Source organism: Aplidium turbinatum, chromosome 18, assembly GCF_918807975.1.
Source record: "Aplidium turbinatum chromosome 18, kaAplTurb1.1, whole genome shotgun sequence".
NCBI classification, from domain to species: domain Eukaryota; kingdom Metazoa; phylum Chordata; class Ascidiacea; order Aplousobranchia; family Polyclinidae; genus Aplidium; species Aplidium turbinatum.
This window is the reverse complement of record NC_137489.1, coordinates 15,844,592-15,863,178: the sequence shown is the minus strand read 5'-3', so window position 1 is coordinate 15,863,178 and position 18,587 is coordinate 15,844,592. Positions and strand designations below refer to the sequence as shown.

Genomic DNA, 18,587 nt, shown 5'->3' with positions numbered 1-18,587 from the left:
TTGGATGATGAAACCTGAGACTGCCTGCTCTGCCGTGGCATTCTGATGTATACAGGGGAAACATCTCAGATTAGGATCCAAACAGCAAATCAGCCATCTTTTAGATTGATTCAACGTCTGCAGACGTTGAATCAACATAAAAGATGACTGATTTGCTTTCTGGGGAGCTATGTGACGTCAGACATGAGGGCTATATCTTTACCACAACTTTCTCTTTACATCCAGCACGGTGTATTGATTTTATAATATAACAGTATTACAACTGGAAATTTCATGTCAACGATATGTGCTGATATTTAGCAGATCAACGTCATATGACGTTACGTAAACGTAGCAGCAGACTCATGTTTCATGTTTTCAATTTGCTTTTCAGATATGAACATATTGACACTCATTCAATGTTGGGCGACGTTGAAATAAGTGATGGTTCTGGATAACTACACAGTACACAGACTGAAACACACTTGATTAAGTGAGGCGAAACTTAGGAAGAAACAACAAAACAGAAATAGGACTCCTCAGAAAAACAAACGCTTTTCCGAAGAACCACACAAACATGAGAACCAGTCGGAAAAATGTGATTTCACTTCCGCTCAGAGGAGTTGAAATGAATGAAGTTTTCACATTTAAAAGTTACATATTTCATACGTTGTTTCGACGTCCATTGGAAAAAAGGAAATAATGAACGACCCTTGAAAACACACTGTTTCACTAACTGCCTAAAATGACTACAGTTTCTTTTAAATACAGATACAATCCCGTGACTGTCAGCGGTAAACAATATGCTTAACGCGACGCTGGTCCTCGAAATTTACAAATCAAAATCAATGTCCCCTTCCTCATTCAGGATGGTAGTTCGGACCAGAGCTTCGGTGACCGTGTAAGGATCACAGTTGGAAGAAGGTCTCCTGTCCTCAAGATAGCCGCACTTCTGTTCCCCGACCTGAAAAAATACACTTTTATTTTTTATTGCTTTCGTTGGCGAGGGATTTAGAAGTTGAAATGCGTTTGAAGTTGTTGATGATTTTTGGCAGGTTTATTGCTAAGTTACTAAGTAAGTTAAGTTAACTTATTGTTTATTGCTAAGTTACTAAGTAAGTTAAGTTAACTTATTGTTTATTGCTAAGTTAACCAAATGGCATTCTTTGAAAGCCAACTCTAAATGACGTTTATGAGCTTCTTTATATCTCTTACTGGGCGATCATCATTGACAAGGGATTCTGATTTCATTAATACATGAGCATGTATACTTGGATAGCTGACCAGAGCACGAATAGCTTGTGTAGGAAAAACTCTGACCTTGCTTTGAGGTGATGGCATTTTGATATTTTATACCAATTCTATAAACAGGAAGTATTACCAACCAGCAAAACAGTCTCTTTTCACAGCAGACGTTGAAACAATGTGAAAATGGATTGGTTGTGTTGTTTCAACCTGGTTTGTAGGCTACAGCATGGCATGTGTCGCAAAACAAAACAACAACTAGCTTGTTTCAGCCTTAAACTGCATCAATATTTACCAAGAAATGGCCAGAAAACATTCCTCGATTTAGTCGATGAATAATAGATGAATTTAAAACTGTGTCACTTAAATTTTCATTACGCACATGAGCAATGGCTGTGGTTTATGACGGCAGCTTCTCAATACGCAGTGTTTGACGCCCAAGTGTGACATGTCAACTTTTGAAAAATTATAGGTCATAAATGAAGTCAACAAAGTATTTGCACAGTTTAACATCGCCTTGACGGAGAAAGAAGCTTTTCATGCTTCGGCTACCATTTCGCATATTTGAACTGTGACGCTAAACCATTTTACACCAAGCGGGGAAAGGCGTTGAAAGAGTTCCGCCTGCGGCCCTGTGATATTACCAGCTCACCCTGCTGTTGACCAATAGGAAAAGCCAATACAATGTCGCCAAATGGGTTCTCAAATGCTACGCTACACGACATACGACGCAAGTGATGAGAAAAAGTTTGGTATATAAGCTTTTGCAGCTCGGTTGGTATTACGTGACACTTATTGTGAATATAAATTTGGAAAACATTCCTATTAAAAAATTTTTTTAATCAATTAGTGATTACCTTTTATTGGGTAGCCCGGAGTCCTGAAAAAAGTTTAAAAAAAAAACGCCAACCAAACCAGAAAATTATATTTGAAACCAAAACTAGAGATGGATTAAAATTTGGCCGCTTGTGATGAGATACAGTACAAAAATTAATGATAAACCTATGAATTAGTTAATTCAAAAATTTATATGCCTAGCCATCACCGCACTGATGATGCGGCCCGGAAGTGTTTGTTATTGCTCTTCTAATTTGTTTTAAAAACAACATCACAAGCAACAAAAGACAAGCAGATTTCCAACTGTTTTCCAGGATTGTATAATTTTTAACAAGTAACACCAGGCAGTCTGCAAAAAGTCACATCAACGTAATACAATCCCTTATTGACTTCATACGCATCGAACACCCACCAATGAACCATTCAAGCCTAAAAGATGATGAAATAACTAAACTCTTGAGCACCGCATAGCACGTGGTGTCAATTCGCGTCACGTGATCAATGACGTCAGTCAATTCAACAGCGCTGTTTCTCATAAAAACAAAGCAAGCGCGTTGTTTACGTGTCTTCACTTCAAAGCAACCATCCACCACTGATAAAGGTGGGATGTGGAAGGTGTGAGTGGGCTGCCCAGCTGCTAACTGTATTTAAAAAAACAAAGTAATATCAAATCCATGCCAATCGTTCTGAATATCTCAAATCCCTCAGGTTAAATCTTCTTGCTAATGGGGCAACAATTTCATCCAACTCAGGTTAAATGGAATTGAATCAACAAAAATGAAGCATCATTTTAATGCGAGGATTTGGTGATTTGTGAAGTTGACGTGGTCCCACACACATATGTGTACGACGAAGTTTGAAGCAACGTGTCACCAACTGACAAGGTAATCACTACCATCACCTTTGAACATGGAACTAAAAGTATCGATGTTGCTTCAACGTCGTTGGATGTTTATCCAACACTAGCGCGACGGTAACAACAGCACAATAGCCTGATGGTGCAACTGGCAACAAATGAAAAAGAATCTACTGTACACAACAAGTCCAATAAAGCAATCGTTTTACATTGATGAAAGTCAATTAAAAAAGACTGATCAGCTTGCTGAAAAAAGCTACTGTACATTCATGCTCCACCTAGAGGTTCAATTAGGATAGAGGAAAACTAATAAACATTATTGTTAGGGTTGGTTTCTTATTCAAAGTTTTTAATGCTCGAAGGAACGTCTAAATTGCCCAAATTCACATGAGACTTATTTACATTAGACTCTCAACCATCAAATGAGTGTATTTACATTGATTTAACGTTTGCAGACAAACAGCTCAAAGAAGGTAAAACAATCAACAAATCAATGTGAAAAAAAAATTTATATGCTGGGCCAAAGTTGACTGAACTTGGACAGAAAATGACTTCGAGAATTGATGACATCAATACAGAAACTAAGACCTTAGTACAAAAAGCATAAAGCGGTCATAAAAGAAGAATGCAATAGAAAGGCACTTTACTTCAATTAAAAAGAAAATCATTACTAAAACGACACAAACGGAAATGAACAGCATGTGTATTGCGACCGCGTGTCAGAAAGCCAAACGTTTCACTTTGACGGGTCATCTTAGTGTTCTGATAACCCACCATTTTGTTTGTTCAGTCAGTGTCAGTTCCCGCCTATTTCGTGACGTCACAAAGGAGTGACGCAGTAGTTGATAAACAGGTTTTCGGTGCAGCCATCACGGGGATATTTTAAGGTGATTCACAGTAAAACGAGCTTAAATTTGTTTGATAAAAACGGAGTGGTTTCTTAAATCAGAACGTTGTTTTTTTGAAATCACACAAAACTCCTCCCTTGTCTGCGAAGAATTTGTGCAAATTTACTCAACTACTTTCAGAAAAAGGTGTATCTTTGTTTTCCAGCTAAGAAATCAGTCTTTATTAATGCCTGAAGACGTTAAATTACTGTAAAGGACTGATTTGTTGGCTGGGTTTGGGAACACAACAAAACCATTGAACCTAAAGAGATAAACGTCAATGAGACATTGTTGCGTCCGTGAGATTCTGTCAGCGGTTTAGACATTTTATAGAAATATAATCAACAAAACGAATGCATTTGTTAGTCATAGTCCTATAACCAACCACAATAATTCAAAATCGAATCGATATGACCACAGTAACTCAACTTGAAAATATGGTCTTCTGGTGTCGTTAGGCGTTGCATCAATGCAAAAAAGACCAACTTTGAAAGCTGGAGAAGAACTTACGTGTCTTGGTATCCTGATGGAAGCCTTGCGGTTGGCCACACCAGATGAGAAGTCGTAGATGGAAGCCGTTTCGTGGAGCCCAGTCAACCGCCGGAGGTTGTCCCTACCTCCCTGAGGATCGTAAGCCTTGATGTGATAGAAGTGACGTTTGGAAAGCTTCTCCACTGCTTTGTCAATGGCGCTGTGATGCATGAGAAACCGTTAACACTCAGGTATGAGAGGAGAAAAGTGTGTTATTCTTATAAACCTGAAGTTTAACCATGGCCTCACACAGCAAAGCAATCTTCTTTTACAGTACGGTACATTGATTCAACGCCTTCAGAATCAATGTAAAAAAACGCTTGAGTTGCTGTCTAGGGCGAACTACACTAAGAGAGAGCCATGGTTCATTTTAGGACTTATGAATAACACTAACAAACATCGGGTGATTTACAAAGAATGTAAAATTGCACATCATAGCATAACTGAGTGTATGTTCAAATTCACAGTAGTTTACAGGGGCACGTTGACATACATAACAACTAAGTTGACTAACAGAGGAATGTTTTAACATTTTTTTTTTAAACTCTGATCAAATGACGTATTGAAGTTATTATGACTGAATCATAGGCCGACTTTCAGGCTCACGGGCAAAAGATTCCATCAACTGATTTTAGTGCATGCGTGCAACTGCTGATATTCATAGGGATATGAATCACAGGCTAAACTGGATGGTACTGAAACCGCCTGTTTCCTCTGCTTCACGCACGAAAAGTGTATGACGACAAAATATAACTATTAACTATAGCAGGTTGTACAGAAAATTGCTAAACACGCCCTGCTTTAAACTCAGCAGCTTCCTGAGAATAGAATAATTGAACATCAAACAAGGCTCAACGAACCATGTCCAAGCTACAAAAATCAGACCTTTTTACATTGAACGTTAAGTCTGTGTAAAAAAAGACGGATTTTTCTGCCTGAAATCTACGTCTAACAAGTTTGGTATTATAAACCACAGTCTTCCTTCACTAATCGGTAAAGCTCGGCGTTTTCAAAATGTGGTGTTGTTATGGTTGAATTGAATTGAACAATAATAATCATTCGCTATCTCCGCTTGCAGCAGGTTGCGCATCAACATGGGTTACTTGACAGGGTTCCATGTGATTTTATGAGCCGTACTGCTTCCATGCTGGCTCAAGGCAGATTGGAAGAGGCCGAGGGTGATGTCACCAGATTATTACCCGATTTATCCTCACCGAGTTATACAAGAAAGAACACAATCGGTACCCTTTTTAAAGTCTTTGGTATGACCCGACCTGGAATCGAACCCAAGGCTACCAGCACCAGAGTCGAAGGCGATAACCACTGAGTAACGAATTGAACAAACCTAATGCTTAAACTCAGATGAATTCGTTTTAGAACTTTCTAAAATCGATTTGATTTGCAAACACAGTTTTAAATCGATGATCTTCGATCCAGACAAAGAGCTTGAATTGTTTTCCACCACAAAAGTGAGACCCGATTAAAAGGCGCTAGTATTACTTACGTTCCGAAAATCTAGGCCACGATTATCAGAATTAAAACGTTTCGTGCTTACACAATGCCTCCAGGCTGTCTCATGGCTTCTGTGCTGTAATTTGTGTGGCAACCAGCGCCGTTCCAATCTCCTTTCATAGGTTTTGGGTCAAAGCTGCAAATAACACCGAAATCCTCGCAAACGCGATGCATTAGAAACCGAGAAATCCAAAGGTGATCTCCCATCTCGATTCCCTCGCACGGGCCAACTTGGTACTCCCACTGCACAGTGCACACGTGATTTAGTTAGAATCTTAATTGGGTTCCGCTTACGGGCACAATAAAAACACCACACATAGCACGATAATTGGAAAATATAATGAGTCTATTTACCTATTTTTAACCAAAACATCTTATAAAAGAATCTTCTGTATTTTTCTTAAGGTTGACTTTACTCTGCGTAAAACCAGACGGCCCGAAAAGGTCGTACAGTATGCATAAGTACATACGTAATACGTATGTAAAACGTACGTACGTAAAGTACGGTACATTTCGTCGTACATGCATGGAGATACTGCAAAATCGTAACTGCTTCACGCCAGATCAGTATTCTCTAGCTGCAGCAGTATTTTCAAACTAACTTGGTTGTTGGACTGGAATGTAAAACTTAATTTGTAAAACAAGAATCGGCGTTTGTAATGCAGTATAGTTTTTCTGTCAATAAACTTGTGATAAGAAACTTACCCAACATAGAATATTAGACATCAAAAGATGCTAGGCTACTCTGCAAGTTACTGGAGAACCATCGGAAGTCAAAGAGCCCCAGAGGAGTTAAATTGATGTAAAAAAGACGGATGCTGCATTAGAGAACTATATACAGCTTCTTTCACAAATGGTAGCACACCTAACTCTGTACCTGAGCAGGCATCACTTCGGCATTAGTCCCAGCAATCTTTACACCAGCGAACATACAAGCTTTGTAATGAGCTTCCACAACCTCTCGTCCATAAACACAACCGGTTCCAACAGCGCAGTAATATGGGCCTGAATAATAAAGAAGTCTCAATTACGAGAACGTTATTATTATCAAGGTGTTCCTAACCATTTACCTTTGACACCAGGGTCTACTCTACAAGAGCTATAAGATTCATGGACCATGGTGTACCAACGAGTTCAATATCCAAAAAATATTTCAAACTTATATATTTCTGTTTTATGTTACGGTATATCAAAAGATTTTTCATTGGGGAGTGTTGGGCCATGGCTTCCATGCTGGCCCAGTGCAGGTTGGAAGGTGGGAGGGTGATGTTAGTCTGACTACTCGCCAAGAACCTCTCTGATTTCGTTGAACGTGTTCAGTAGCCTACAGCTTCTTGGGTCTTTGTAGTACACAAGCTTCAACACCGCGACAAGGTCTCACCCGAAGTCGAAGTTAATTGAAAAAAATTAATTGAAAAAACAAACGAGTATAACATCTCACTCTGCCTTGGACTAATAGATTATAAAAAAGCTTTTGACTCTGTTGAAACATCAGCTGTCATTTCAGCACTGGAAAAACAGGGAATTGACCAATCATACACTCAACTTCTCAAAAACATTTACGCGGAAAATACATCTATAATTCGGCTGCACAAAGACTCTGAACCATTTCAGATTCAAAAAGGGGTACGTCAAGGTGACACAATATCTCCAAAACTTTTTACAGCAACCTTAGAAGAAATTTTTAAGCAACTTAACTGGGAAGAAAAAGGAATCAAAATTGATGGTGAATACATAAACCATTTACGTTTTGCTGATGACATCATCCTTATATCTGAACGGGTCTGCTACTATTCGGCGAGTCCGATTCGGCGAGTCCGATTCGACTAGTCCGATTCGGCGAGTTCCCTATTCGGCGAGAGCCTTTTTCGGCGAGTGCCCTATTCGGCGAGTTTTTGAAATTTGTGAAAGGAAATTATCGGATACCGTAGCGTAATTACAATTTCCGTTTTTACATCGTTTTAACGTCGCTAAACGTTGAAATCGTGCAGAAAGGAATAAAAATTAAATGTTTAAACCAGTGATTCCCAACCGCGGCTCTTAGAGCCGCATGCGGCTCCAAGCTAGCCTTCTTGTGGCTCTCATTGACCCCTGAAAATCCCACAAAAAATATAAAAAATCTATTTATAATAATTAGGACGATTGTTTTTTGACTTGTCAAAATTGTTTAGGAATTCAAAATTGTTTACAAACTGCATTGTCGTTGTGTCGTAGAGGTTGCACTGTCAGTGAACTTTTCATTTTACATCTTACACCTTGTAGCCTACTTTATAGGCCTACTGTTGTGAATGGCCCATTGTCTACTTATTGTGAATCATAAACCATTTAGTAAAATAATTAGGTTGATATGGTGTGATGCTCAACACACCTCAAAACGTGTAAAATTTCTGGTAGGTCCTATAAAACAGACTGAGAAAAGCAGTAGGCTAAGTTATTGCCGCTGTTTGTGTTGCTATTCGTTGGTACATACTTTCATGCTTTAAAATTTTTGTTATAATAACTTGAGTGTTTTCTTGCGGCTCCAGACGTACTCTGAAGTTTGAAATTCGGCCCTGACACCAAAAAAGGTTGGGAACCACTGGACTTTAAACTATTAAATTACAATTCGTCATGTCAGTTCAGTTGTTTATATTTCTGGCCATCATATGAAAAACAATACACGTCAACATAGCAAAGGCGTAGAAAAATGTAGAAGCGACAAAACACGAACGTTGAAACGTGCTTGTGACCGAAGTAAGTTATTGAGTTGAAAGAAACATACGCGCCGACTTCCGGGGGGCGGCGCCCCCCGTAAATTTATGGTTGAAGGGCAACAAAAATGGTGATGACAAGTGGTGTTTCAAAGATAAAACACTTCGTGAAAGAGATTTAGATAATTTAAACGGTCTTAAAGAATGCCGAAAGCAAGAAAAGCCTACGTTGCTCTTGCCCGCAAAACAGCAGCTGATCGCATGGCTTTCTCATACGGTATGGAAGTTTCAAAGTAGATGGTAGAGTAACTTGCACTGCTGGAATAGTCACGTAACTATTCACTGCAATATTAAGTAAACCAGCTAAATTAGACGCGCTATTTTCAACGAGGCCTTCCCGCTGTGAGACAGTTATGATTCAACAGAACGCATTGTTTTCTTCGCAATGTGTGAGAATTAAATCGAAAACCGATAAAAGAAAAGGTGTTTAATGGTCTTGGTCGCAGATATTGCCTGCATTAACGACGTCTCTTACCGCTATTATCACCTAGCTAACCTGACATCATTGTTTTATGCGGCCGCTAAGGTTTGACATCGACTTCAACGATCATGGAATGTTACGTTATAATAAGAACGATTATATCCTACACGCAAAAATAAAAAAATGATCTCCTCTTTCTGTTTTGTCTCGTGAGCTTTGCATATTGCTCAACAAGTGCATAAAGTTTGGAATTGACAAGAAATCATTAAATTTGAAAATTAAGTTTGAATCACTGCAAATAAACGTATTCAAAAGTTTTACTTAGGCCGACGCGATTTCACACTTACGTAATCTACGTCGACGATGATTTTTAGTGCGTTCATTTTGAAAATTGCCGAGCTGGAGACAACAGCTTGTCGCGTGTTAGTTGAACTTGTCTTTTTGAGGTGAAAATCACTTGCGAACATCTCGACCTTTACTCTAGTATAGCCTACTGTATTCAATAAAAGACTATAAAGACTTTCGATAAAAAACAGAAGAGAAAACACTTCGCAGTTGTTAACGCTTTGAAAGTAATTAGCGAAACGAGGTTAATAAAACTGATAGCGGGTTTTCACTCTGCTTGAGATCATGATTTTTTGCGTTTTATTTCGATAACTTCACTGTCTTGATCGTTGTTATTCACTCGCACGAAAAGGAAATGAATCGGCTTGTTTTCCAACAGTTCCAATTATGAGCTAACAATATCAAAATTTTTACGACTAGGCGTACTGCATGCGTAAAACTAATCCTTTCAAGCAGCGCTTCTAATAAATTCAGTTTGGGACCTATTTGTTAATATAAACAAGACACTAAGCTTAATCAAAGACTATTTTAATTGAGTAAAATAGCGTTATGGTTATGACGTCATCACCTTTCTCGTCCCCCAAGGTTTTTTGAAAAGTCGGCGCCTATGGAAAGAAATTTGGCACGGTCGCAACACCTTCAGAAAAATTTAAGATATATATGAAGGGAAAATAAAATAAAGAAAATGTTACAAAAAAAATAAATTTTGTTTATGTCTATAAGTTAGTACTTTTGAATAGTTAAAATGATTAGTTTGGATCAACAAATGTGTGGCCTACAGCTTGGATTGAAAGGAAATTATCGGGTACCGTAGCCTAGTTATCCCGACCAGCAAAAATTTGTTCCAAGAACACAGTTCATTTTTACATTGTAGTAACAGAATGAAAAGGCTAACCAAATGTGTGGCCTATCGTGTTAACGTCGCTAAACGTTGAAATCGAGTAGAAAAGGGAGCTTTTGCTGACTAGGATACGTTGAAGCTGAGAAACATTCACAGAAGCCTTTCGAATTGTTCCAAGAACCCATTTAGCATAACATTTCATTTGTACATTGATTCAACGTCTGAATACATTATCTTAAAAATGCAACGTATCGTAGGGCTTCTGTGAATGTTTTTCAGTTTCAACGTATCCTAGTCAGCAAAAGCACCCTTTTCTACACGATTTCAACGTTTAGCGACGTTAAAACGATAGGCCACACATTTGGTTAGCCTTTTTATTCTGTTACTACAATGTAAAAATGAACTGTTAGGCTAACTGGGTTCTTGGAACAAACTTTTGCTGGTCGGGATAACTAGGCTACGGTACCCGATAATTTCCTTTCAATCTAAGCTGTAGGTCACACATTTGTTGATCCAAACTAATCATTTTAACTAGTCAAAAGTACTAACTTATAGACATAAACATGATTTTTTTGTAACATTGTCTTTGTTTTATTTTCCCTTCATATCTTAAATTTTTCTGAAGGTGTTGCGACCGTGCCAAATTTCTTTCAACTCAATAACTTACTTCGGTCACAAGCACGTTTTAACTTCGCGTTTTGTCGCTTCTACATTTTTCTCGACCTTTGCTATGTTGACGTGTATTGTTTTTGATATGATGGTCAGAAATAAAACTAACTGAACTGATATGACGAATTTTAATTTAATAGTTCAAACATTTTATTTTTATTCCTTTCTGCACGATTTCAACGTTTAGCGACGTTAAAACGATGTAAAAACGGAAATTGTAATTACGCTACGGTATCCGATAATTTCCTTTCACAAATTTCAAAAACTCGCCGAATAGGGCACTCGCCGAAAAAGGCTCTCGCCGAATAGGGAACTCGCCGAATCGGACTAGTCGAATCGGACTCGCCGAATCGGACTCGCCGAAACGGGCCATTCCGTATCTGAACAACCTAAACAACTACAAACAATGCTAAGTGAACTCAATACAGAAAGCAAAAAGATTGGCCTTCATATGAATTTTAACAAAACGAAAGTTATGTTTAACAAACTGGCAGACATCGACAGCAATATTCTTTTGGACGGAGCGACTATCGAAAAAGTTGATCACTATATATATCTTGGCCAAAAAATTACAACCAACTCCAATAAAGAAGATGAAATCAAAAGAAGAATATCACTTGGATGGCAAGCCTTCGGAAGAGCAAGTTCGATATTTAAGTCAAAACTGCCTCTTTCTCTCAAGAAACAAGTCTACGATCAATGCATCCTTCCAACCGCTACATATGGTGCAGAAACTTGGAACCTTACAAAGAAATTAACACTTAAACTAAGAACTATGCAGAGAGCACATGAACGAATCATGATGGGTTTAACATGGCAAGATAAAAAGACTGCCGAATGGATCAGAAATAAAACGAAATTACGAGATATATTGAGCACAATCAAGAAACTAAAATGGTCCTGGGCAGGTCATATAGCAAGATATCAGGACAATAGATGGACTAAAAAATTAACAACATGGACACCACGAGAAACCAAAAGAAAGAAAGGAAAACCAAAAGTAAGATGGAGGGACGACATTGACAAACAATGCAATACAACCAATTGGTACCAACTAGCACATAATCATTTAAATTGGCATGAAAAGGGGAAGGCTTACGCTCTGCAGTGGGCTCTCACAGGCTGAAAATGATGATGATGATGATGATATCAAAAGATGCTTTTTATTATACCATTTAAACGTCACCGTACGTTAAAACAATGTAAAATAGGGCAACCTTAAAAAGCTAAAAACCTCTTTGACACCATCTTTACATCTTGTTGCTAATCAGATTTGTTCGAGGCATCGGGAATTGAGGCTGTAGCTACTACGCCGAGGGGCATACAGCATACCCAATCATCAAGGATTTTTCAGCCAAATTAAGCAAAAGTTTTCTGTCTTTTGGACAGCAACAAACAAACGTCGTCCACTAGCTAGTAGATTCTTAGTGAAGTCCACTAGTCCAAGCATACGTCATCAATCTGGGCTTGAGGTTGGAAACAGGTAGACACTAGGTTAGAAAGGTTCAAATTAAAAATACTACTACGCAATAATAATTGAAGACGAACTAACTAGGACAGAAGCAGATGATTGAACCTTGGAGCATACTCGAAAGCGAAACGTTTAACGTTTTAAACGATCGGTGATAAAAATAGCCTTTGAAAGTAGCAAAGATATCTTCGGTCGTAGTCCAAAGAGCAATTTTCAGTCACAAACTAAACAAATATTTGTGCATGAGATGTTGAGTAAAAAAGCTTGCATCAGACGTTTGGGGACGTTGAATCACAAAAGTACGCCAACTATTGTTATCTGTGTGAAAAGTGGCATACGGATAATCATGCGTTAGCCATTCTTTCTGCGCATGTCCACCACGGGAACGTTACGTAAACCTTCATTTGGCAAAGATTGTCCTTCCACTCCCATGTAGCCTCTGCGGTTCGACGCTTTTCTTGATAAGTACCCAGACAGAACATAAATGGCATTGAATCAATGTAAAAGTGGTTGCCTTGTTATCTGGGCAAAAGTTGCAGCACCAGGCCACCATGACGCGGTGTAAAAATTACAAATGTTGTTTGTTGAAAAGTCGACATAGAATCCTTTTTCTTTAGTATCACAAGCGTGAACATTGACTTCATCTGAATTGTTGGTCAACAATTGTAAAAGTATTGAAGAAAACGTTGCAATTTCGCCATCAACGCCTCAAACAGGCCTGACACAGAGATGAAAAATTAGTTTGCAAGTTGGTGCGTTTTGTTTGTGATCTATTGATAAACTTGTGTAATGTTGCTGAGTAAATACATTTGCAAGAGCTACTAGTGATGAGCATGCAAACCATTAACGCATGAGTAAACAATGCACTTTATCTTGCAGCTGAATTGACAATCTGAACAATGGTCAGGTCAGGAAGATTTGCAATGTGTGCAACTGTGCATGGTCAGCCAATATGTGAAGAACAATACCAATAGATCGGAGAAATGAGTTGTAAGCAAACAGAAGCTGCCGGCCCAATGCGGTAATCGTTAGCATTTGCAAAGAAAAGGAGGGAAATGTGTGAAGTGTTTCGTTCATCCAACTATGACAAGTGTACTGCAACCATGCTCAAATAGAACACCAGTGGACAGGTTAAGAGATAAATACTAGCAACTTAACCATTCGGACTTTAAAATGTAAGAATTCAAGGCTTTCCATCTTAAAAAATAAGGGTCCTCATGCACTCATGTAGTAGAGCTTTGTCTCACACGTACTCGCAAGAATTGCCCTACCTGCAAAGCTGATATATACAATCTCACTGTAGACTTTAGTAGGAATAGCACCTAAATGGACGGGCGCCACAGTGCTCCGCACCTAAATATCCTGACGCCACAGTGTGCACGCCTATTTGACCGGCGCCTAACTGTCTACGCCTAAAAGACTTGCTCCCCAAAATAATGATAATACGCGACTTCAGTGAGGAAATTATGACCATGTCACTTAATTTTTTTCAGTGGATAAGAAATTAAATTCTTTAAAAGAAAAAAAATTTAAAGCCAAATTTTGTGTCGAAAAAGTCCGCTCCATTTTACAAGACTTTTCAAACAATTTTATCTTCAAAATTTTGTCTCAAACACATTGCAATTTGCGAAATTATGCAGCAAACAAGGTCGGATCGGATGAAAACCCTCTGCAGAGGTAAAGGTTGCAAACCTGTAAACGTTTACTAAGTCTGATAAACAAAGACCGCCTTGGTGATAAGAAACTTATTTCTTTGCTCCATCTCTGTCTTTTATTATCTTATACTCCCCAGCTGTTGTGACGTCGGCTAAGTCCTGATGAGTGGAAGGAGACTCCGACTGCGTTCTTTACCAGTGTTGTGGTACTGAATCTGCAATGGTAAGTGGGGCTACAGCACTTACATGTATCCGTGGCACCAAGTCCCAAACAGCGGACCATCTTCTTGTGTGACCCCAACTTACCACCCAGTGCAGCAAGCGGGACCTTTCAATATACAACTCTGTAGTACAAGAATGTGTCGATCGGTGGTGTTTCAACCAAATTTAGAATATTCGATAGAAAGAATCAGTTTTTGAGGCTGCAGCCAAGGAGCACTCACCTTGAGGTCCGGGAAAACCCTGTTTGGGCCAACCGAATGGATGGCCATCCACATCCAGCAGTGTGTATTCTTGTTCCATCCCGAACCAGGGACGGTCTTCTTTTACAGCTTCCATCGCTTCCTTGCATTTTCTTCTGTTATTTGTTGCTGGAAAAAAAAAAGATTGCTATTAAATTATATGAATTCATCCGTGAGTTCATCGTATGAATTCAATCATGTAAAAAACATTCAATTACAGACACTGGTGCTGGACCATCATTTAACACCTTTCCAAAAGCAAATCTGTGAAATAAGTGCAAACTAACTGTTGCATTAATATCTTGTATGGAAGACTAAACAGTAAAAATAGGTAAAGGCTGTATGAAAACTATTCCCAATATCACATGTATCATTGTTTCTCAGCAGTCGAGTGTAGCAAGAATCGGCAGCGATAGACACCTGTTTTAACCATGAGGCTGGGTTCACCAGTATCGCAGTTCATGCCACATAGGTCTCAACTGCTGTTGTATTATTGGACTATTGCAGCGTTTCTCAACCTGGGGGCCGCGAAGGTCATTTCAAGGGGGTCGCAAAGATATTCATAAAAATTTTTCGAAATCGCAAAAATTTCCAGATAAATGAAAAATCTTTGCAGCAATCACTTTAGTATATATACATTATTGTTGACCATAGCAAGTGACTGATTGGTTACACTGTTACGAAAGAGAAGGCGTAGATCGGTTCTAGGCCAATTTATCATCGTTTGTTCAAGTAGAACGATATTTCTCTGAGCTCAAACGAAGAGATTCCGCGTTTGTACAAAATCCGTTTTCTACTGCTTTGGATGTTGCTGATATTCCGGATGAATTACAAGATCAATTTCATGATCTTCAAAATGATTCTTCCGCATGTGACGTTTTTCATGAAATGCCACTCTCTCAGTTCTGGTGTGCTATGCGTAAATCATACCCACAACTATTTGAACTAGCTTTCGAATATTATTTTCATTTGCCACAACATACTTCTGCAAAAGTGGTTTTTCTGCTCTTGTCTATATCAAAACGAAAGCAAGAAATCGAAGGAAAGTTGAAGATGATATGAGATTGGCGTTATCAAGCAATCAACCACTAATTTCGAAGTTGGTCAAGCAGATGCAGAGTCAACCGTTGCATTAAAAGTTGTGACATTCACCAGTTCTTTGAAATTACAGTAAATGTTATTGAAATGTATTTTTGTGCTAATTTGTATATCTATAGAAAACCTAGCAGGAAGGGGGTCCCAGACTGTATTAAACACCTAAAAGGGGTCGTGAACCACAAAAGGTTGGGAAACACTGGACTATTGTATCCGTATAAAACTAAACACTAACAGGGCAAAAATACATACATTCTCTTAAATCATAAATAATGCAAATAACATACCAACTGTTTCTTGTTTGTAATTTAAAACTTCACACATTATCAGTTTATTGGGGTTTCCACGGAATGGGTCACGAAACATGGCTACTGGTTTGATGTAACAATCGCTGTTCGAACCTTCGGCCTGGCCAGTACTGGAACCATCAAAATTCCATAATGGGAGCTCTAATGAAATAATACAGCAAGTATATTAATATTTTTATATGTATAATATAATGGGTCTGCTACTATTCGGTGAGTCCGATTCGGTGAGTCCGATTCGGTGAGTCTGATTCGGTGAGTTCTTAACCTCTAACCCTTAATCCTAACCCCTAACCCTAAAACGGCAATGATAATTAGGCTACGGTACCCAATAATTAAAAAAAAAATTAAAAAAATCCCCCGTTAAGGGATCGGACTCACCGAATCGGACTCACCGAAATGGGCCATTCCGTAATATAATAGAGGACAAAGAGAGACAAATCATCAAATTGCAAACATCACCTCAAAAATACAGCTCAAAGATCTAATTACAAATGAGCTCTCTATTTATCAAAACCAGCTCAGTGATAAGCCATCATTTTGCATTTTATCAGGTCATCAAAGCTTTGTGGAATTTAAAGTTAGCAAAATTATTAAGCACACACACACATAGAAAAGAGCCTGACATCATACAGTATGTTACTGAAACAAACTAAAAGTTCAATGTCCACACAAAATCATAGTTACAAGGATGGTATAAACAAACCATCTCTACCATCAAAACTGTGTCAGCAAATTCCAATTTGAAGTGGCGCTCAGGCAACACTTTATCTCTGGAACTGCCACAATCTACAGGTCATTGAGATTTGTTTACTCAAGTCTGCAAACTCTCTTTGTTCAATGCAATGCGATATGCAGCATTGGGTAAATTAATGAAACTAGCACAACTACAGCAAGCTACATTTTTTAAGTTCCACTATTGATATCAAAAACAAGAAATCTTGCTAACTGATGTTACCACATGTACCGGTACCGTACAAATAAAATCTTCAAGTTGTTATTATTTATGCATACACGTAAAAACGCCTGACAAACCTAATGGTCCAACAGCAGCCATGAGTACAGATATGAAACATATATAAAGTTATGCCACCTTTCACAACACATGCAAATAATACTGCTTTTATTTCAAACTAAGCCTTTTGTAGAATCACTAAAAAAAGAAAAACCGATATAAAACATTGGGCCTACAAGCCCTACATATACCAATAAAAGCTTAACATAACAATTATTTTACATTCTTCAATCTTCTTTTCCAAAATTGTTTTCTCATGCTGCCACATATTTATATTAAAACGTTAATTTTCTTCTTTTATGAACAATTTCTATAGCATTTTAATAATAAAGAATTTTCCTGCTATCAGAATCGACAGATCTGTTTAAAGATTACCTTCGTGCGACTGAGGTTCATAATCCAAAGTTTTTGTCTTACATCGCAGATTTTCCCCACTTCCATCGATCCAAATGTACATAGCCTGTACTTTTCCATGGCTGTCCAGGTTCATATATTCTGTTTTTGCAGACTTGTTTAGAAGTGCTTTGGAAGGCATTTTGTGTTTTTTGTTTAAGTTATGGATAAAATTAATCCAAAGACAAACTTACAAAAAAATATATATGACAAAATAACATGTAACCAAAGGAGCTACAAAAACTCTGACATTAAAGTATAGAAAGGATATTAGAAATGAACAGTGACAAAGAATAGCTAGCCTACAAAACTTTAGAAGACAAACACATCACTTTGCAAACATGTAGCAAGACTAAGTAATAATAGTGCAAATCAAAGCATGAGCAGTTCAAAAATACATATAAAAATACAGTTTTACTCTATTCAGCAGCGTCTAATGAAAAACCTTTAGATAACACCAGGTCTGGTATTGGCTTACATCAGTGTTTCAAATCCTAAAAGTCACACACACATACATGCAAAACTGCTTAACTTTTGCAGTTTTAAGATGCAGTTTTATGAGCCATGGCCTTGAAGTGTTGAATATGCACCTTTTTTTTATTAAATTGTCAAATGGTAGATTAATTTGGAGTTGCATAGTCGAGTGGTGAAAGCTGTTGTACGACACTCAAAAGGTTCAACACTGCACAAGAGTATATGGAGTGATGCCCCTTTTGACTGATGAAAGTGAAAGACTAACATGTTGATTTATTGCTTCACTGACGTTTCACGCACCATGACAATGCACATCCTTAAAACACATAAGTTTTATAGGCTACTGCAGTCTATGACTTCATAAATTTCATTTTGTTTGCTATTCGCTCGGAGGATGTCTATTGTCATGATGCGCAAAACGTCAGCGAAGAAATAAATCAATTTGTTTGTCTATGCTTTTACTTTCATCAGATGAAGGCTGCAACTAGTGCTAGAAATGAAAGAGTTTAGCTACATAATAACTTTTGACCCTGCTTTATCAATTGTGAAATATGTTTATCCTTGGACTGCGTAGACTAGCCTTGTTGAAGCCAATCGACTTTCCAAAAATCCTAGTTGACAAGTTGAATAGCAGTTTATGCACAACCTAATTTCACCACAATCGTCAGTCATACACCTACACAAACAAAGCAGAGTAGCGGAGACGGAATGGACTCAATGGAGTTGAAATGAATGTGCTCATGGCGCCAATAATAAAGGGCGCGCTTCGAATCAAGATTGCCAGATGTTTTTTCAATTTCCAGTCCAATTGCTACCGAAAACTTGCCTAGAAGTAGCCCAACGGT

The 18,587-nt window shown here is 38.2% G+C and overlaps 1 protein-coding gene across 1 annotated transcript; it reads right to left on the bottom strand.

Moving 5' to 3' along the window:
• Positions 1 to 214: 214 nt before the first annotated feature.
• LOC145787117 (glutamine synthetase-like) lies at positions 215 to 17,509 on the bottom strand. The gene is made up of 7 exons (XM_082598842.1): positions 17,251 to 17,509; positions 15,843 to 16,004; positions 14,443 to 14,589; positions 6,725 to 6,852; positions 5,891 to 6,090; positions 4,315 to 4,495; positions 215 to 943 (listed from the first exon to the last, which is right to left on the bottom strand). The coding sequence occupies exons 1-7, from the start codon at positions 17,408 to 17,410 to the stop codon at positions 812 to 814; spliced, it is 1,110 nt and encodes a 369-aa protein (XP_082454968.1). The 5' UTR covers positions 17,411 to 17,509; the 3' UTR covers positions 215 to 811.
• Positions 17,510 to 18,587: the final 1,078 nt, after the last annotated feature.